Source organism: Acinonyx jubatus, chromosome C2, assembly GCF_027475565.1.
Source record: "Acinonyx jubatus isolate Ajub_Pintada_27869175 chromosome C2, VMU_Ajub_asm_v1.0, whole genome shotgun sequence".
Classification (NCBI taxonomy): Eukaryota; Metazoa; Chordata; class Mammalia; order Carnivora; family Felidae; genus Acinonyx; species Acinonyx jubatus.
This window is the reverse complement of record NC_069384.1, coordinates 49,216,255-49,239,000: the sequence shown is the minus strand read 5'-3', so window position 1 is coordinate 49,239,000 and position 22,746 is coordinate 49,216,255. Positions and strand designations below refer to the sequence as shown.

General features: G+C 35.6%; 1 protein-coding gene across 10 annotated transcripts in view; it reads right to left on the bottom strand.

Moving 5' to 3' along the window:
- Nucleotides 1–264: 264 nt before the first annotated feature.
- Nucleotides 265–22,746, bottom strand: part of ZPLD1 (zona pellucida like domain containing 1) — a 536,164-nt gene continuing 513,682 nt past the window's right edge. For 9 of the 10 annotated variants that reach the window (XM_053220791.1, XM_053220793.1, XM_053220792.1 and 6 more), the window contains 6 exons: nucleotides 19,631–19,728; nucleotides 18,183–18,263; nucleotides 9,102–9,273; nucleotides 7,684–7,792; nucleotides 2,346–2,375; nucleotides 1,308–1,927 (listed from right to left, as the gene is read on the bottom strand). In XM_053220791.1, the coding sequence (XP_053076766.1) occupies nucleotides 1,752–1,927; nucleotides 2,346–2,375; nucleotides 7,684–7,792; nucleotides 9,102–9,273; nucleotides 18,183–18,263; nucleotides 19,631–19,728 (666 nt within the window). In that variant the 3' untranslated portion in view covers nucleotides 1,308–1,751. The other variant, XM_053220795.1, reaches the window with a different exon arrangement.

Sequence of the window (22,746 nt, the reverse complement as noted above, 5' to 3'; positions counted from 1 at the left end):
GAGGCAATTGGAGACAAGATGTATTTTGATTTGATGATTGATTTAATTACTAATTTTAGAGCATAGGTACTTCATTTGAAACAAATTTAAAATTGTATAGTGATTTGCATATAATATAGTAAATTAAGTCGTGAATAATGGGTCACAAATGTTGAACAGAAATTAGTCTCTACAGCAGTTGCTATGGTTAACATAGCACTTGTAGTAGCCACACATGCTAGGTTTTTAAATTATTATTTTTTTAATGTTTATTTATTTTTGAGAGAGAGACAGAACACAAGCGGGGGAGGGGCAGAGAGAGAGGGAGACACAGAATCTGAAGCAGTCCCCAGGCTCTGAGTTGTCCGCACAGAGCCCAACGTGGGGCTCGAACTCACAGACTGCGAGATCATGACCTGAGCCGAAGTTGGACGCTCACCTGACTGAGCCACCCAGGCGCCCCCACACATGCGAGGTTTTGATGCCCGTCACTGAATTGTTCTATTCAGTTGTGTGAATAGACTGAACAAAGAGAAGGATGATTTTTTGGTAAGAACAGAGGCTGCTTAATACGTGGCTTTTAAACATTTTTTTGAAAAACTGACAAAGGATCACAACTTCTTGCAGTTTACTATTACAGGAAAATACTGTTTATTCCATGGCCATCATGACACTTTCAAGAAGACACCTAAAAAGTAGGGCTCTTCCAGATTATTTGCTTTGCTAGCATCAGAAATTTGTGGGAAAGGGACATTTTTTTCATAGAGACTCAACAATGTTCTGCAAAACACACTTACCCTGTTTACTCTTTGTCATAGGGACAAAAGGAAACTAGGTTACTAAAAACCCCATGGGAACATTATGCTTATGTGTGGGGACAATGTCCACTCCCACAACTATGCTTTGTTTTCCCGTGCAATGGCTCTTGAATGAAGAATGATCTCTGCAGCTGCCTCACTGCTGGAAGCACAGCTGCAAATGCAGCTGACTTGTTTACCTGGGAGGAAAGTGAACTTGTGCTGACGTTCTCAGTGAACCAGGAGAAAACTGAGCACAGCCACTCCCATGTAAATGAATAATGACCTAGGGTCACTTGGTTTCCTTTAGAGGTTAACAACTATTTTTACATTCTGCTACACAAGTAGGTGCTCCAGGTTAAGACACATTTCCTGAGTTTGCTTGTTTGTTTGTTTTTTAAATGAATGTCATCAGACATGGAAATCGGCCAAAAACTCAGGTCACAGAAAGAGTAATTAAATCTCAGGTGTCCAAATCAACCAGTCCAATTAAAACATATCCCCAAGCTGGAATTATCTGGAATAAAAAAAACAAATAAAAAAGTAACTTTCAATTTAGGACCACATAAACAATCTAAATGCCAGCACATTGGATATAAATGCTTAGGGGGAAAAATGCAACAAATGTATATTTTTTCTATGCCCACCTTTTATCTCTATAACAACCAATTATCAAAAGAAAATTGAAATAAAATGAAATATGACTGATCTTGTAAGATCTGAGTCCTGAATATGGTTGGCTTGTTGTCATTCTACCCATTGGTGCCATACAAATAGGGCTGACCACATACTTACGCGACGAGAACAATACCACCCAAATTCTTTCACTATCATCATGCTGACGAACTACACTGTGAAATCTATCAAACCTACAAATATCAAATGCTGGCTGGCATTCAATTTGGATGAAAACACTGACTGCAGTAACACAGGGTATAGTCAGTGAGTCCTCCTGAGAGAAGGGACCTGTTAAAGTCAGTCAAAGACTGGGTTTCTTATGCCATTCAACACCAAACTGGTGGGTGCCTTCCTGTATAGAAGGGCCAGTGAGCACAGGAGAAGGGAAAAGCTCATCACTCCCAGGATGACCATTCCTGATATCAGTGCACTGGTGATGGCATTCAGCTGGAAGGGAGGTTCCCTTGGAGAACCTGCAAGCACAACACAAACAGTGGGAAGGTCCGACTGTCAGATTTATCTCACTTCATCCCAATTTATACCTGCAAAACATCTGTCATTACAATCTTGCAAAGTAACAGCATGACAATGATTCATGCTACAATCTATTTGACTATAATTCAATCCAATAACCAAAGGATTACGTGGGTTAGAAGTCAGGTATCCCCTGAGCAGTCAAAAGCAAAATCATCTATAAAATACTATAAAAATTGACCAACAGGTCACATATGAGTCCAGAAATCCTCAGTGAACTATTATTTAAAATATAAAAACTTGTAAAACCAGAACTCATTATATTTCATCGTTTAGACTTGTGCAACTGATCATCAAAAAATACTTAAAAATTTTTTAAATCATACTTTTATTTTCAATATATGTTTGTTATCTTACCAAGCTGTGAATTGTTGGTTGGAGTCTCATCTGGAGGAGAAAAGAAAAAGGAAAGCAATATTGTATCTTTAAGTATTTACCTAGGTTTATTATAATTATGTGATTACTTTTTACCTACATGTGCCCTTCCCTTCACCCACAAGCCTCATGGGTAAGGCAATAATGAGAATCTTCCGAAACAATTCTGTTTTCACATTTTCTGTTTCACGTGTCCAAGATTTTATTATCTATCCATTCCCCAGGCCCACACCCTGCCACTGCCCCGGGCATACAAGGAGAATCACAAAATATACTGTACTGTATTTTTTCTTGCCAACTTTGCTTCATCATTATCTCTTTAGTCAGGTTAGTGGGGGCAGTAATTGTTAACAGCTATTACAATTTTTATAGCCCTATAACCTGCCATTTGTTATTCTGTTTTAGAGAAGTATTCATTATTTAGTGCCACTTTATTTTAAGCATTGCCAATTTGCCCATCATAATCTGCAAAAACATCATTTTAAGTTCCAAGAAGATAAATTCACACTTGATAACTAAATGAAAGGAAAACATGACTCCTAAGCTTGAGTTGTAGGGGTTTTTTTTGTATCTGTTAAGTAAAAGATCAAAGCTGTTGATTTTTTACTCATCCCTGGCAAACATAATAATAGATGGAATGAATGCATTCACCTGGCTTCCCAACTTGTGTTACCCATTTTGTAATCATATAGCCATTAACCCCTGATCCTGTACAATGTAGTGGATTTCATTTCTGTCCTTAAACATTTGGGTGCGTATGTGTCTGTGAGTGTCCGTTATTTGAACCATAAAATGTGTGCCATTGCCGGTTTGATTTTGGAGGATAAATATTATTACAATGAACATGTGTGTAATTCCAGAAAGTTTACAAAGTGCTGTTTCATATGTCATCACATTTTGTCCTCATAACAGCCATATGGTTTAGATATTATTGCTGCCCCCATTTTACAGAAGAAGAAACTTCCATCTGTCACAGCCTCTGTGATAAGGTAAGCATATGTTTAAATAAAATTTCAATTTCAGAATCCTTTTCCTAAAATCATATAAACTAGCCAAGTATGGAGAATATTTTTAGTTATAAAGATGAATAACTCAGGCCATATGAAACCCCAAGATAAGTATTTGAAACAATTGATTGGAAGAACCTGGTGTGATATTTATAAGCTACCTGAAGCCATTTCTTTTAAGACATATGAGTCTTGGCATAAATGATGATTCTGCTGTTGAGTCTGAAGTGCAATGCCCTGAATTAATAGAATTCTCATTTATAGCATTCTTTAGAATGGTGCAGTGTACCACTATAGGACAAAAGGGGGGGGGGGCAGCATAAATTTTCATAATAGGGACACCCTTAGGAAAACTAGGAAAACCCTAATCTCCAACCCACACTACTTTATAAAGACATTGTTTCTCATGGAAATGGATAAAATGAATGAACTGTGAACAATTCTTCCAAAATATATGCATGCTCCCTTTCCAAGACAAGCTGCCTCACTGAAACATGGAAGAGAATATATAATGATCTAAAATTCTTTTTTCAAAGATATTCATTGTTTATAAATCACACTTACTTGCTTTTAATTTTTTTTAAAGAATAGAGCGCTCCATCCTCCTATGTGTCCCAAGTTAGGTGATCCTAGGACTGGATGCCCCTACTATTTTCTGCATCCTGAAGTTAATAAAAGAAGTCAGGATATCCTCCTTCTCTCCCACATTACCACCAACACTTCCGGAAGAACAATAAATATCCCAGGTGCCACTCGTGAGGACTGGGCTGTGGGCAAAATCTTCACCTGAGACAAAATGTCAAATGAGTCCTACCAGCTACAGGTTCCAAGATGCTGAAAAACCAAAAGCATCCTACCTCTGGCAGATGACTAAAATCAAAGCATGTAATATTTGAATATTATTCGGAATTGTATTCAATAGTGGATAAAGGTATCTGGTTGCTGTTTCCACTATCCATCAATTTCCCGTCTACTGAAGTTTGATCTAGCTCCAAAAGGGAGGTAGACATTTTCCAGGAGATTTTTTTTCAACACAAACTGTTTTTTTTCTCTCACACCCATTTGGTCTTACCATATACATATATGCTAAAAGAAACATCCTGGAATTAAAACAGATTGGAGTACTAAACTTGGTGGACTCTTCAAAAAACATACAGCTAGCTGAGGACCCACAGGAAGAAAGTGAGGGCAGCAATACCACAGCTGTTTGAAAGCCAGAAGTGGAAGATAAATTGTTTTTCTCTGCTTTTCTCTCATATAAGTAGTAGAAATAAATGGAAAAAGTAAATATCAGTGTAAGATATATACAGAATAAATATTTTTCCTTTCTTAGCACAAGCAAACTATTTTTTTAATCTTCAACTACCTTTGTGGTAAAATGGACCACATATTTCAAATTTAGAACCTCCAAATTTTGTACCTTCCATTGTGTTATGTTTGTTAATAGTCTATCTCTACCTTTGAATGCTAAGATACCTGAGAGCAAAGACCGTGGCCTGTTCTCTGGGGGTATTCCCAGTTCCTAGCAGAGTGCCTGTCCCATGTGGAGGCTTGAATGAATTATTAACTCCCCATAAAACTCAATGACACAAGTTGAATAGCTTGGCTTGGACTTCCCCATCAGAATTTATGTAATAAAACAATTAGGTACTACTGTGTTCCAGTGCTTGCACTTGTGAATTTCCAGAATTGTTCCCCATGATAAGCATTTCCCTACCGAATAATTTTAGCACATGGGGATGTAAAATAAGGACACTTCAGGAATTTTGAAGATTTTAAACTTTGAAAAGATGTGAATATTTTCCCAAATCAACCAACAAAAGGATTAACAATGTTAAGTAAGTATAAGCAGAATGTCTGATTCATTAAAACAAAAGTATTGTGCTTTAACAACTTATTAAACCTGACATAAGTCAGTTGTCTAGGGGAAAGGAGTGGTTCAATGAGTAAACAAAGCAAAAATCCCCAAGTACCAGAGAGCTTTGAAGAGAGCAAATCAAGCCTGAAATTGGACTTGTCTATATAAAACCCGCCACAGGATCTAGAGAGATAAATTCTAGCTGACCTAAGTTAAAAATGAGGTGAAACTGAGAAAAGAAGGTTGCCCTGGTCATTAAGCTAGACATGAAGTTCACATAGGATTTTCCTGTGGATGAATATGGCTTGATTTCTGAGTTCTGTGTTTATATAGAATTTAAAATAATATTTTTTGCTTGGATACCATAAGTATCATAATGTGAACACGGTGATATATGGCCCTCTAGACAGTGAGGCCACCATGATTGCCCTCAAATGAGCACCATCCTACGGCCATTTATCAAAATTATAAAAAATAAATCCACAGAGAGTGACAGAGGAATGAAGGGCATCTGGCAGGTTTGAACATGATCCTTTGGGGGCTTTGCCAATGAAGAGACCAGGGTGACTAAGACAAAACTATTCTGTGAGAAAATGAATATTATCCTTAAGGTGGAAATAGGTTGAAATTGGAAGAGAAGAAATCCAGACACGATATCAGAGACATTGTGATCAAGGCATTAACTCTTTTAGGTTTTATCATAGATAGTTTGGGCAACTGAATATAGTTTAGGTGAAACCTACCAAACCTGTCTAGCTGTTAGCTATGGTAGAATTAGAAACTTCTACTCGGTAATCTTTACTGGGACTTGGGAGCCTTAGAAACATTCGTCTTTATAAGAACATATCTTACACTAACAAATTATTTAAACTTTGTAATATTTAAATTTGTTTTGGCCCAGGTAAGAAGGAAGCAAGGAGGCTAATAAAGAGGAAAAGCCATTTACTCAACATGGGCAGAGAAATGTCGCTTTCAAGATTTTTTTTTTCTTCTACAAAACTAACACTAGATATGTTCCATAGAAATAAAAACATTTCTTATTGTGCCTTCCCAAAAGCATTCCTAATTACTGGCAACAAGAGTTGAGTTTCCATGTAGTGTAATTCTATGAACTATTTCTGACAGCTAGATAAGAATTGGGCCTTTCATAAACCACAAACCAGTCATTTTCAAACCATTGAAAACACATACCAAACCTCAGGGAGTGCAGACCAAGTTTGAAATTTCATATTTAATAAATTTCTGTATTATTTTTAAAAACCTATTAGCTTGTTTTTAAATAATGCTCTGCACAAGCCAGAGGAGTAAATAATTCAAGAAATTGTCTAAACTTTTTAGGCCAAAACCTTATTTTCCTTAATTACCTATTTCACATAAAACTTTCTTTTCACTGTGGAACAGGATGCATGGGAGAAAAAGTAAAAATAATCTAACTGAAATACAGTAATAGCCTTATGGCTTATATAAAATTGAGAAACAATGATTAGAATATAATCCAAACCAGAATTCTTCTTTTTTTAAAGACAAATTTAGAGCTATAGAGTTAGAAATTTAAAGGCAACTTCTTCAAACCCCTCATTTTAAAGATGAAAAAACACTTGCCCCAAGAAATGGCATACAATCCCACATCACATAGCTTGTTTAGACAAAAGCTGGAGCTAGAACCAGTTTTTCTGACTTAAGTTTGTGTTGTTTACACTGCATGTCTGTTTTATCCAATTGATTCCAAATGTCCCTGGGTTCACGCTGACTTAAAGCAGTATTCCTCTGGAGAGTGTGTACACAAACACTTGTATACATGAGAATATATGTGTATAAACAGTTGTGGCTATTAGATTCATGACCATGGCAGAGTGCACTAGAAGGGATGTGTAATATTCAGGATCTGGGAAGAAACAAATGGTACTAAAATTGGGCATTTTAAGAAAAGATTAATGGGACTATTTATACAGATGTAGGGAATTCACAAGAGAAAGTCAAGAAGTTCCCTGGCCTATGGGTTAAAGGGAGGGTTTCTAGTTCTGTAGAAAAGTTGGCTGGGAGGAGTTATGCAGGCACTTCCATCCGCTGATAGCACTACCTACTGGCCAAGCCCAACCAAAGACTGGATGGCAAAACAGCAGATGAGTGCAATTCACGCAGGCCAGTCTTCAGGGGTAGGGAGAATGAAAAATGTCCAGCATCGTATACTTGTATACTTGTGTGTGTGTGTGTGTGTGTGTGTGTGTGTGTGCGCGCATGTGTAAAAAGGCCAATATTGTAAAGCCAATATTGCCCTTTGTGTGAAAGTTGAGTAAACAGGAAACTACTGTGAAATTGAAGTTGCTTAGCAGTTTATCTTATTTCACAGTTAATTAGTGCTGTTTAGAAACCACTCTGAGTTCTCCTTAGAAGCCAAGTAATAAGCCATTTTGGAACAGTCTATTATTATACACAAAAGGAGGAGCGTTCTTACCACTCCGAGTAATGATGGGACCAGCAGAGAGGACTGCATTTCCAGACGTGCTCTGGGGGCTCCAAGTGGTCCTCTTCCCTGCATCCCTCCTTTCTCTGTGGCCGCAAATCTGAGGTGTTAATGAAAACAAATGAAATTCCACACCGGCACAAAATTGGTTTTTTATGGCCATTTGGAAAGCAGATTCTTTTGGAAGAGATACCACATGTTTAATTTTATTCATTTACTTCTGTGCATTTATTTAATTACTTTGCATATAACTGCTACAGTGTTTCTTTTTCTGGCTTGGGCCACACTTCTTATTTCCTCCTGTTATAATTGTGCCTTGCCTCATTAATTTACATAGCTCAATGGTTCTCCTGAAAAAGAGCTGTGTTTATCAAAGTTTTGTACTTTCATATCTCTCAAGCCTTTAATAAATCTTTCCCTGAATTGTTGGTCAGCACAGAGACAAGATAATGTGGATTCTCCATTTAACCCCATCTGATATTGCTAGTTAGGATGAAAGCAATCAATTGTGAAGAAATGCCTAAATTTGAGCATAAATAAAAACATATTAAAGCTATTTCAAATAAAAAAATGTGCTTGCATTTTTTCAGGTTAATATTGATGTGACCTCAGGGGGCCTGCCAGAAATAGATTTTTTTTATTCACTAGTAAATGGATCTGTATTTTAATGATGGCTGTATGCAATTAAGATCCTCACCTTTTAGAACTTCTAACTTGTAATCCAAGGGATTTCTGGCCATCAGGGCCAAATCTACCTTTCCAGTGCTAGCCCTGTGCACCTTCCCAGGTTTTCCAATCATCCTCTATTCTGCTCCATGACTTTACTGAAGGCCTGGTAGTTCCCTGATTACTCTGTCTTATATGTCAGTGACTTTGGTCAATCTTTGGTATGGAGGGTCTCTCACTCTTGATTTTGCCCCTTTGTGATTCATCCATCTTCAAATCACACTTTGGGTTTTATATCTTCCATCAGACTTCCCAATCTGTCCTGTTCTATCTCTCTCACAAAGGCAAATACTGTCTCCTACTACAACCTATATGTACAATCTGCCTTTGCACCATAACATTTTTGTCTTATTTTCTTCCACTACTGTCTCCTGGTCCTCAAAGATAAGCTAAATGAGTTCAGAAAATCATGCACACATGGCTGTATTCCCAATATTATGTGTGGCACAAAGTAGGCATTCAATAGATCTTTACTGGATGAATAAATAAATAAATCCTACTTCAAACTGACCCAAAATAGGCATTCAGTAGATCTTTACTGGATGAATAAGTAAATAAATCCTACCTCAAACTGTTTGACCCAATGCATATCCGCTTTCCATATAGAAATTAGTTCCTAACATTTAATAACCCTTCAGCTTAGATCAATTTGACAATTTAGAATAAAGTTGCTAAAAACATACTGGCATAAGGAAGGGGCAGTCATCAGCTCTGCAGAGCTTGGTAACACAGTGCAGGAAGACGGTGGACATTTTCTGATTCTTGTGTTTCACAAATCGGAACACTTCAAAGGAAAACCGGCCTTGCTGGCTTCTGCCATTTTCAATGACAGTGGTCTGAGGATCTTTGTCGCAGCTATATTTTAGGGAATGTGAAAACAGGATATTACTGGAAATTACCAGCCCGCTGAAAATTATAAATTAATTTCTGCAGTATTAAGAGCTAACAAAATCATGCCATGTAACAGATATTTAATAAGAGCATAAGCTAACTCAACAATTATGCCAAGAGTGACCTAGATCAGAAAATTTAAACAGATCAATTTCTGATTATAATAGTACCATCAAATTTTAGAGGGATTATACTTTCATAAGTTTCAAAAATCCAAACAGAATAAAAGGTATATAGTGAAAAGTCTCCCTCCCATGATTGCCCTTGTCCACACCATTCCACACACATATTCGAATCTGCCAGAGGTGATCTCACTTGCTACTGCATCCTCCCAGGGTATATACATTTAAAGCTAAAGTAATAAATTCTTATTGTTTCCTCCTTCTTACAAAAAACAGAAGCACACTATCCACATTGTTTTGTACCTTCCCTTTTTAAAAATTTAGCACAGTATTTTAGACATTATGAATGTATAAAATGTAAATGCACATTTATAAATATGAATATTTAGCAAGCTACCTCATTCTTTTTGCACACTGTGTAGTATTCCATCACACACATGTACCAGCATTTATTTAATCAGGTACCTATTTAAGTACTTTTGCATTGTTTTGAATCTTTGGCTTTTTACAAAGTAATAATGCATAGCCTTATAATACAGTATTTTGTTTTTTGGGTTTTTTTAAATATGAAATTTGTTGTCAAATTGCTTTCCATACAACACCCAGAGCTCATCCCAACAGGTGCCCTCCTCAATGCCCATCACCCACCCTCCCCTCCCTCCCACCCCCCATCAACCCTCAGTTTGTTCTCAGTTTTCAAGAGTCTCTTATGGTTTGGCTCCCTCCCTCTATAACCTATTTTTTTCCCTTCCCCTCCCCCATGGTCTTCTGTTAAGTTTCTCAGGATCCAAATAAGAGTGAAATATAATACAGTATTTTGAACATAAGCAGGTTATCTGTACAATGTATCGATAGGGCCATTTAATAGATGCTGCCACATTGCCCTCTATAAATATTGTTGTATTTTATACTTCCCAAGTAATATATAAAGAAACTCCTTATTTCCCCAGAACTATATCAACAAAGTATATGTAAAAATTTCTGGATTATTTGCTCTTGGGTAAGAAAAAGACACTATCACCATATAATTTTCATTTGCATCTTTGCCAGTGGAAATGACTATGCGCATCCTTTCATACATATTAGAGCCAACTACATTTCTTTATCTGAAAATTGTTTATGTCCTTTGCCCAAATTTCTATTTTGTTGTTGGCCTTTTCTTCCTGATTCTTCTAAGTTCTTTATGTGTGAGGAAGACTAGCTCCCGGCTGGTTATCTAAGTTGCAATTGTTTTACTTTGTTGCTTAGCCCGTGTGTGTGTGTGTGTGTGTGTGTGTGTGTGTGTTCATACACACACAGAAGCTTTGTTTTTCTGTTAAATTTTCAATATTTTATTGTATGGCTTTTAGTAAGGCATATCTTACCTTATTGTGCTCACTTTATTGTGCTTGCAGAGACCGTGGTTCTTACGAGTTAAAGGTTGGTGCCAACCCCGCACCAAGCAGGTCTGTCGGTGCCATTTTTGCAACAGCATTTGCTCACTTTATGTCTCCATGTCACATTTTGGTAATTCTCACACTATTTCAAACTTTTTCATTGTTATTATATTTGTTATGCTGATCTGTGATGTTACTATTGTAATTGTTTTGGGGCCCCCCCAAACTGTGTCCCTTTAAGACAGTGAACTTAACTGGTAAGTGTGTGCTCTGACTGTTCACCCACTGGTTGTTCCCCAACCTCCCCCTCCTCCCTGTCTCTCTCCTTCTCCTCAGGCCTCCGTATTCCCTGAGACACAATAATGTTGAAATTAGGCCACTTAATAACCCTACAATGACCTCTAATTATTCAAGTGAAAAGAAGAGTCACACATCTCTCATTTTAAATCAAAAGCCAGAAATGATTTAGCTTAATGAGGAAGTCATGATGAAAGCCTAGACAGACTGAAAGCTAGGCCTCTGTGACAAACAGCCAAGTTGTGAAAGCAAAGGAAAAGTTCTTGAAGGAAATGAAAAGTGCTAACCCAGTGAACACATGAATAATAGGAAAGTGAAGCAGTCCTATTGCTGATATGAAGAAAGTTTTAGTGGTCTGGAGAGAAGATCTAACCAGCCACAACATTCCTTTAAGCCAAAAGCTCATCCAGAACAAGGCCCCCTCTACAATTCTGTGAAGGCTGAAAGAGGTAAAGAAGATGAAGAAAAGTTTGAAATTCACAGAGGTTGGTTCATGAGGTTTAAAGAAAGAAGCTGACTCCATAACATAAAAGATAAATCAGCAACTGCTGACACAGAAACTGCAGCAAGTTATCCAGAAGTTAACACAACATCCATGCTGCAGCCCATGAATCAAGGAATAATTTTGACTTTCAAGTTTCATTATTTAAGAAATACATTTTGCAAGGCTAGAGGTGCCATAGACAGTAATTCCTCTGATGGATCTGGTCAAAGTAAATTGAAATCCTGGAAAGGGTTCACCATTCTAGATGCCATTAAGAAGAGGTCAAAATAGAAACATGACAGAATTTGGAAGAAATTGATTCCAACCCTCATGGATGACTTTGAGGGGCTCAAGACATCCACAGAGGAAGTGACTACAGATGTTGTGGAAATAGCAAGAGAACTAGAATTAGAAATGGAGCCTCAAGATGTGACTGAATTGCCGTAAGCTCATGATAAAACCCGAATGGATGGGGAGTTGCTTATTATGGATGAGCAAAGAAAGTGGTTTCTTGAGATGGATACTACTCCTGCTGAAGATGCTGTGAAGATTATTGAAATGACAACAAAGGATTTTCCATAAAGTCAGTTAATAAAACAGCAGCAGGGAATTTCTACTGTGGGTAAAATGCGGACAAAATCAAACAGTATGGCATGCTACAGAGAAATCATTTATGAAAGGAACATTCAATCACCGTGGCAAATTTCATTGTTGTCTTATTTTAAGAAATTGCCGCAGCCATCCCAGCCTTTGGCAACCACCACCCTGGTTAGTCAGCAGACGTCAACATTGAGGTAAGACCTTTCACCAGCGAAAAGATTACAACTCACTGAATGCTCAGATGATGATTGGCCTTTTTTAGCAATAAAGTATATTTTAACTTTACATTGTAAAGTTGTACATTGTTTTTTGGGTATAATGATATTGCATACCTAAAAGACTGTAGTATAGTATAAACATAACTTTATATTCATTGGGAAATCAAAAAATTCATTACCAATATTTATTTCACTGGGTGATCTGGAACCAAACCCTCAACATCTCCAAGGTATATCTGTATTTGGGCCACATATAGATTTTCCTTACACCAAAGTTGTTTTGTTTGTTTCTTTGTTTGTGTGTTTGTTTAAATTTTAGTTAGTAACATACAGTGCAATATTGGTTCCAGAATTCAGTGATTCATCACTTACATACAACACCCAGTGCTCATCACAAGTGCACTCCTTAATACCCATCACCCATCTAGCCCATCTCCCATCCATCTCCCTCCATCAAAGTTTTAAAAATATTTCTTATGTTAATATGGTTTTTTCTACCACTTTTAAAACTGTATTTTTTACATTCAAATTAATAATCTATTTAAAGTCTTTGTGGTGTATTGAGTGAACTATAGATCCAATGCAATATTTTCTTCATGGTTACCCACTTTGCAGCACTGTTTTTAAAATCTTTTTATCTCACTGATTTGTGATATCACAGTCTATCATATTGTAAACTCCCATATGTTTTGGATCTATTTCTGAACTCAATAAAATATTCTAATTTTTGTGTACGTGACTAATCTTGCATAATATCACATTCCTTTAATAATTTTAGAGCTATTATTAAGTATAATATCTGTTAGGGCTACACCCTTTATTTAGCCATTGGAACATCCTGCCTAATAAAAATTTTGTCTTTTCAAAGTGTTTTATAAGTGGAATCATGCCCTATGTAACCTTTTGTGATTTGATTTTTTTACTTACTGTAATTATCTAGCGATACACCTATGTTATGTATACCCATAATCCATTCTTTTTCATTTAGAAGTAGCATTTCATGACATTGATGCACCACAGTTAATTATTTACTCATTGAAGAATATTATTTTCTTCCAGTTTTTGGCTAATGAAAATAAAACTGCTATTAATATTTGTGCACACATTTTTGTATGTATGAGCCTCTTACATAAATTTCATTATCACTGAGAAAAATGTCCAGAAATGTAATTGCTAGATTGTAGGGTGGTTGCATATTTAGTTTTCTTGTTGGTGTATTTTTAAGTTCTAAATTTTCCATTTGTCTCTTCCTTATGTCTTCCATTTCTGTTCAGAGACTTCCCATTTCATTGTTATTTTTCCATTTGTTATAAGCATGTTTGCTATTGTCTGTTAAAACTTTTTATAATGACTGCTTTAGTCTTTTGTAGATAATTCTAAACTCTCCATCACGTTTATTTTTGTTCTTTTTCCATTTATTTTGAGGTCTTCCTGATTGTTGCTGTGTCAAGTGATTTTTACCGAACGTTGGGGTTTGGGCAATTAGTTATGAGACTCAGGATCTTATATAAACCTTATATTTTAGCTGACTTCCTTTTCCAACACTTCATCAAGGAAGGAGGGATGCTGTGTCATTACTGCCAGATAGGAGTAGAATTCCAGACTTCCCCTTGACCTTTCTTGACACCCAAGGAGCAGGGATCCTGTTAATTCTGGATAGAGTGAGAGTTTCTACTCTCCACTAGGCCTCCACTGATATCTCCCTGACTACATAGGGTAGGAGTGGCCTCCACCAACACCACAAGGACTATGGCCTTGTTACTTGTACAATGCCTTGTGGCATTGTAGTAAATGGCCTGACTTTCCACTAGGATTCCTCTTATGTCAACCCAATAGGGCATGTAAGGGTATCTCATTATTGCCAGGGGGGAGAAGTACAGAAACCCCACTCCACCTTCTCTGAAATCATCCCATATGGGATATTGGGGCACCTTGTTACTGACAAGGGTAGAAATTTGGCTCGCCACTCAGTCTTTGCTAGCGTGGGTGGGGATGTGGTATTAGACTAGAATAGTACAATTATTGTGTAAAAGCTTTCTGTCTTACTAAGCTACTCCTTTCCTAGTCTTTTGTCTTGAGAGGACAGGCTTTGTCATTCATTCATTCATTCAAACGGGTTTATCACCCATTTATTTATTTATATCTGTAGCCATTGATATATCTGAGTTCCTGACTTCTTCAGCTCTAAGTGTGGGATACAAAAGGCAAAAAGAAAACCATAATTCATTAGGTCTTAGAGTCCCTAGCTGGTCTAACCTTATCTCTCTATTTTTTTTATTATTCTTATACTTGTTTTGTATATAATACTCAGAGTTTAAATATATATACTTGTTTTGTATATAATATTCAAAGCTTACACACACACACACACACACACACACACACACACTTAGGAGGAATAGGCAAAACTGTATCTACTCAATCTTCCCAGGAATTTTTTCAGGACATTTATTTTTATTAAAAAAGAGAATATAAGTTTTTCTTTTTTCTTACTTGTTTACTTCCCTTCTCTTTCCTTCCCTTTTCTTCCATTCCTTTCCTTGCCCTTGTCTCTTCTCTTCACCCTCTACTCTTCTACTCTTTTCTCTTGCCTTGTTCTTTCTCTCCTCTTCTTGTCCTTCTCTATTTTCCCATTTCAGTTATTCTTTTTTTTCTAACTTTTGACTTCCTTCACCCATTTCTCCCACCCCCAAGTCCCCACATCTGGCAACCACTAATCTGTTCCCTGTGTCTATGATATCTGTGAGGGTTCTCTTCCCATCTGATATCCATTCACAATTTCTTTATCCATTCATCTATCCTTGGACACAGGTTTCCATGTTTTGGCTATTGTAAATAATGCTCCAATGAACACGGAGGTGTATAAATCTTTTTGAGTTAGTGTTTTCATTTTCTTGGATACGTACCCAGTGGCAGAATTGCTAGATCAAATGTTGATTTGATTTTTAATTTTTTGAGGAAGCCCCATAGTGTTTTACATAGTGGCAGTACCAATTTACATTCCTACCAGCAGTTCACTAATGTTCCCTTTTCTCCACATCCTCACCAACACTTGTTATTTCTTATCTTTTTGATAAACCCATTCTAACAGGTATGAGGTGATATCTCTATTATAGTATTGATTTGCATTTCCTTGATGATTGGTGGTATTGAAGATATTTTCAGGTACCTGTTGACAATCTCTATGTCTTCTTTGGAAAATATCTATTCATATCTTCTGCCCATTTTTAAATAAGATTGTCTGTTTTTTTGCTATTGAGTTATATGAGTTCTTTATATATTTTAGATATTAGCCCCTCATCAGATATATGTTTTGCAAATATTTTCTCCTATTCAGTAGATTGCCTTTTCATTTTGTTGATGATTTTCTTTGCTGTGCAGAAGCTTCTTAGTTTGATGTAATCCCACTTGTTCAATTCTGCTTTTGTTGCTTTATGGTTACTTTTAATTAAAAAAAATAATGTTGCAGTGTTTAATTGCAAATCTTATCTTTTTCATGGCAATGGCTTTCCAGTGAGTTTAATTAATCTTTAAAATTTTTTCTCAGCTATTTTTTACATTTTTCTGGTAGTATACTGGAACACTGTAAGCAGTATCTTCACTTGCTTACCACTCACATTTGAAAATGTTGGATTTCCCTAGATTTGTCATTTTCCAGGACTCTTTGGGCAATGTGGAATGGTAGTGACCTCTCTCATGGATTTCCTCAATGCAAGGTTCTCCCACTTTTGTTTTACAAGGGCCAACAAGTTTCCACTGAATGTGGCATAATTGTGTAGTTGAGTTTTCTCTGCCTTTCTGAACTTAAAGGTATTCAAGAATGCTACGATCAGCCCCATGTTCTTCAGGTTCATTCACAAGCCTATTCCAAGACCCTTATCTTCCCAGGTGAATCCTCCACTCTTTAGAAGATGTACTTTTCCTGATACTTTCTGAGATCCGCCACTTCTGAGGTTCTAGTCATTCTCTATCCCTTCATTCTCCATATTCCCCAGGGCTGTTGGCTTGTTGGGCCTCAGCCCTGTTCCTAGCAACTCCCACTCCCAGCAGTAACCTCTCCTTCTGTTGCACATTTCTCCTGGCTGTTTCTGAAATCTGCCACTACCAGGACCCCTCAACACTGACTTTTCCTCCCTGCTTTTCCCACCACCTCTCCCCACAGAACTTCCTGCAGGCCTCCCTCTGCACCATTTGCTCTTGATCTCAATTGTTTTTATTATCACTCACACCTATCTGGGGATTTCTCAGTTTTCTTTTCCACCTAGTTTCACCGCAACTGACATCTGAGAGACTCATTTAGTAACTATTTCACTCTCTATAGTTTCTAATAAGAACACTGAAAAGATTCAGCATGAAGCCATAGTCATACTAGAAGTCTGACGATCATATTCCAGATTATCACTATGTGATCATTATAGAAATTTTGGAAAATAAGAAAAACATCAAAACAAAATGACTCACAATCCTCCTATGCATAAATAACCACTGGGAGCCTGTTGATGGATTCCCTTACAGTCTTTTCTATCATATATTATACAAATGAGGTCCATTGTACATAAAACTGTATATGCTGATTATTTCACTTCATATTTCAATTCATGTAAAATTTAAAGAGCACATTATTTCCATGCATAAAAATACCACGAAGACAGAAAGGGAGGAGATAGAATAGGACCAATCTTTTTTTTCTGTTTTATAAATAACTTTATATAATTTAATGTCTGTGTGAGTTCCCAAATTACTAGTTCTCCACAATCCACTTAGTCATTTCCTTTCTTCATTGCTGAATAGCCTTCATTGCTCCTGAGTTTTACTATTTTAAATATCACTGATAAACCATAAAATCATAAATATTTTAGAGTATGTTTTCAAACCTGTAGATACAGAATCAAAGAATATAAAATCTTTTAAGGTTTTGATATATACTGACATGTTTTTCCCAAAAATGTTGCCTAAATTAACAGTTCCAGCAATAGGATATAAGATTATCAGTTTGACCTAGTCTCTGGACATCATCTTAAACTTGATTAGCTGATAAAGCATAATCTTTTGGTTCCCATCATATTACTCCCATAATGTGTTAATAAGCAGCAGTGATCTGAGCCAACTGCATTTTGTAAGCATGATTAGAAGCCATTGCTTGACTCTCAAGTCTGTTCTGCTGTCAGATAAAAATGCTGAAAGGAAACTGGGATGACTGAATGCTTTTATGATCAATGTCCCCTTTCCCCAAATGTAGATTACATTCACTCTATCATTGTCTATTGGAGAATGAAGTTGAAGTTATTGGCTCTGTTAAAAAAAGGAGTAGTAGGCTATATCATACTTTCATTTAAATACTGATAAATGAAGAAAAGCATTTTGGGGTCTAAATTATCTGGACCATTACTTTAATTTTACTCTCTTTTGACATATGATGAGACAGTCTAGCTGTGGGTAAATAGTACCTCCCACTGCCTTTCTCTTATTGCCAATAATAGCCTAACCATGCTTTTTCTAAGACAGTGAAATATTCCCACATGTCCTAAACATGAATAAAACATCTTTGATGGACCTAACTTACTTGCAATTCTCATTCAACAATAGCTTTATCAGCATTTTGTGTTGAAAACTCTTCTCAACTTTTATCCTTCCAGCTTTATAAGGACTAAAAGCTCAAAATATAAAACTTTACATTTAAAAGCTATAGAAGTGCCCTACAATTATTTGTTTATATAACTTGGATTTTGATTTCAATTATCTACAATTGGATCTTTGTTCTCAATACAAGACTTACCTAAGGAAGAGATCATATCTAACGTCATCATTTGGGTTCCCTGATGGGGTTGTGTAGCAATAATCCATTAAGACATTCCATCTGCAGAAAGAAGTAAGCATAATATAGAGTCAGAATCTCCTTTTGGGTATTAGTTACTAATCCTAGGGAAGTAAATATTGACAAATGCCTCACCCCCACAAAATAGAACTATGTTTTTGTTAGTTATTTCAGAGGTTTCTTGTTTATTGAAACATTCTCCTAAGCTCAAGATGTTTAAAAATCTGCAGCAAATTGCCATCCTGCATCAAGTGGAGTTAAGGCTAATATGACACACACACACACACACACACCCACACACACACACACACACCACACCACACACACACACACACACCACACCACACACACACACACACACACACACACACACACACACAAATTGTGTAAAAAACAACTGGTCAAAGTGAGAAGAAACAAAACCTAAAAGCAAGCTATATAGATACTTCTATGTTCACTGTACACAGCAATATTCTGTTTCTGGAGGTTACTAACTCTAACAAATGACAGAGGATATTATAATATCACATACAGCAAGGAGTTTGGTGCATAAATTATATACTGAAAATTATGCCAGAATCAGTGGGGATGAGAGTAGGAGTCCATGAATGACACTGTGGTAGGTAAAAGAAAACCATGAGGCAAATACATAATCTTCCCTCATATGGCTACACTGTGCCTAGATTTATACATTACTTCATTCCAACTCTGATGTTATAAAAATTACTAGCCTATGGGAAGTAAATGCCAATCATTTTTTAAATCCTGAATTTGATAAGATGATTTCAGGATGTAAAGTTTATATTATATGTGATAATGTTACATGTGATAATGTTATTATAGGGTAGGATTGAATCTTCAGCTTTTGAATTCCCTTTCAATTTTGATCATTCTGGTTTATCTAAAACTTGGTCATATGAAGCTTGATCGCTTTGGGGTTTTTTACAGAGATGTTTCTGAGGATCATTTTATATAATTCTGGCCCAGATCATAATGGGGAGAGTTCCTCTGTTTTTTAATACATTTTTATTGAATAGTAACATACACACTGAAAAGCGCATAAATCACCAGTGTTCATGAAATGACTACATCTGACCCATCTTTCAGATGAAAGAATAGAACATTGTGGTATCCCACAGGTTACCCTATTCCAATAGGTCTGCCTATTCCCTCTTCCAGTAACTCCCCCTCCTTCTTTATGGGAAGACTTGTTATTTTCCAATTAATGACACAAAATAAGTGTCCCTATTCATCTTTGTAATTTGCTATTTCTATTTATTAGCATTCCTAAATGGTGTGACAATGGCAGCATTATTTAAATTAAAAATGAATGAGCTAACTTTATGATTCACAAGGCTTTGTGCAGTCAAAACGTTTTAACCAACAACAACTAAAGAGTTTGAAAATACCTGCCATCCAGATTAGTGGCTTGTACAGCTGCAAACACTTTGGTTTTCAAAGGTAATCCTATACTTGGGATAATTAACTGCTGACTGTAGGTTGAATCCTAATGATGAAAAAAATAAGAAATTAATTCATCATTGTCTTCCCAACAACAGCACATTTACCACTTAAAACCATAATACCATATAAAAAAGGGGGCAAATCACCATAAAACTATAGAATTAACCCCAAAAATGATCTAGTTAATCCTCTAGTTTCTTGGCAGAACTGTTCTTAAATCACATCCAAGTAACAAATTCATTTCCATACATAAATCCTTTTGTTTCCATAGCTTATCTTTTATGGTGGTTAATGTTCTGTGTATTTAAACCGCATTCAGTGATTAATAGTCAGTGTTTAGTATTTAATTTGTTTAATAATCAGTTGTTAATATTCAGTTTATTTAAATGAATACTTCATTTATTTAAATTAAATTAGTGGCTGTTATGCAGTTTCTCATCTACTTTAAGCCCTTTCCCATTGGGGTTGTAGGTCCTTACGCTCTTGATAATCTCTCATTTGCCCCAAATCACTTATCTGGCAATTGGAAAGCACCAAAATTTAATTGAAAACCAAAAAAGAGACCAATGAGTCCTCCAAGTTGCCAAAATGCATGCCACAATATTTCCTTCATAAATTCCTTGATAGTTACTTATAGAAAGGTGTCTCAGGACTTCACTTCTATCTTTTTCCTCTTCGTGTATATCAATTCTAGAGAGCTTATTTATATCATGCCCCAATTTACAGTATTAAAGCAATAGGTCAGAAACTGAGATGTGACAGCTTTAATTTGATAATACAGAAAAACAGAAAAAAATTGTAAGATGCAAAGAAGAAAACGAAAAGAAAAGAATTTCTAAAAATGTAAACTGTAAAATCAATTGGCATGGAAGCAAATTGCTTCTCCCAAATTTAGTAACCTTGAATCTATTTTTCAGCAAAGGAAAAATGTTAATGTTCATTATGAAATTTCAAAGTCATCAAGCAAAGGCAAAATACAGAGCATATTCTGTTTAAGAAGGCTGGGAAGAAAGCAACAGGTTTTGAATTTTTAAAATTACAAATTTTTAAAATTATAGTATGAATGCTTTACTCTTGAAAAGGTTGCACTCGTGTGAAACATCTCATTCCCAAATACAGCCAGATAAATGAGGGAATATGTGTCGTACTTCTCTCTATCATAAATGATAATAGCTCCTCTAACCATTTCCAATAGATACTTTTATTTATCTTTCCTGTTCTCTTTAAAAACTTCTCCAAGTATTCCACACCTCATTAAATATATAGATCCTTATTTTATTTTTTAAAGGTTTTATTTTTAAGTAATCTCTACACCCATCTTGGGGCTGGAACTCACAACTCCACAAGAGTTGTATGCTCTACCGACTGAGTCCGCCAGGGGCCGCCAGAGATTATATACTTGCCTCAGTAGTGTCTCGAAGAATGTTGACTTTGTTAGAATTATTATACTGCTAAGTCATTTGCAAATGAATCAACAAATATTTCCTTCTAAAATTGCTTCTAAAAGGTAATGTTTTTACCTTACTTTTTTTCCTTTATTTTGTATAGTTGTTTTTTTTTACTCTTATTATATTGTCCCTAAAATCAATTATATTTATTTTAGATTTTTTTTCTTCAACTTTGAAAAGACATTCGTATTACTGTAACACTATTTCAGGTTTACTCTTTCTTTATCCTCTCAGAAGACACTAACATTTAGATACAATTCAAATTCACAAAGTCATCTTTGCTTTCCACAGAGAAGAAAACCGATACATTTATATTACACAAAAATAAGGCCACAGTTCAACTTGAAATAATCCACATAGATGGAAACTGAATAGTCAATAAAATTATTTTATAAATTATTAATATAAAAATTATTTTTTATAAATAAAATTTTCCTAAGTACATTTACTGGGTGCCAGAATACATAGATATGAATAATTGCACTGAACTAGATATAAGTTTTCCTTTCCAAATAACTAATCAGAGAATGAGAGTAGTAGGTATTAAATGTAACTTTTCATCATTCAAAAACTGCATGTGAAATAGGAAGACTTGGCCACAAATGCTTGTGTAATGGTATGTAATTTGAAACGCTGCAATAAAATTACACTTGGACAGCTAAATTTAGTGTTTCAAACAAATAATAAATATGATTTTGGATCAATTAGTGAAAGTAAACCAAATTTTTTTTTCTCATGTAAATTACTAGGGCTTTTTTTTTCTCATGATTACAATATAATTGACTATATTACCTATAATGTATTTTTCATCTTTGTGACTTATTTATAACTGGAAGCATGTATAAATTACTAGTTTGGTAGTGCCCTGTAACATGACAAAATATTATGACCATGTCATGTTAAAAACAAAGTAGTCTTTGGCAGTGAAACTCTTCTATATGTTATAGTAATGATGGGTATGAGTCATCATGAATTTGTCAAAACTCACAAAATACACAGGAAGAGTGAAACTCAATGTAAACTATACATTTCAGTTAATGCATCAATATGGGTTCATCAATTATAACAAATATACCCCCAAATTCAAGGTGTAAATAATAGAGGAAATTGTGTACAGGCACAAGAAGTCTGTGGGAACTCTCTACTTTCAGATCAGTTTTTCTGTAAACCAAAAACTGCTGTAAAAAATGGTCTGTTAATTAAAAAACATAATTTGTGGAGAAATTGTTCAATTTTATTATTTATTTCATTGTCTGGTAAATAACTTTTAAAATTCAATTTAACTTTTTAATTCCAACATTAATGATACCTTTATTGCAAACTGGTTAAAAATGAGATGTGTCTGCTTTGTTTTCTGAAATATTTTTCCACATCCTATTCTCATCAGAGATCTTAAGATGTTAAGTCTTATCAAATAAAAAGCATAGACATCAAAAAAAATGAGATGTTTTGACACTACCTAGTTCATTTATAGTCTGATATCAAACAATTGGTTGCCTTTTTTACCATAGAATTATAATCTTAAGGTTATCACCAAATTATAGGCTTTTATTTAGCATTAAGATGGTAGCTAGAAAGTTTTGGGGGCACCTGGGTGGCTCAGACAGTTAAGC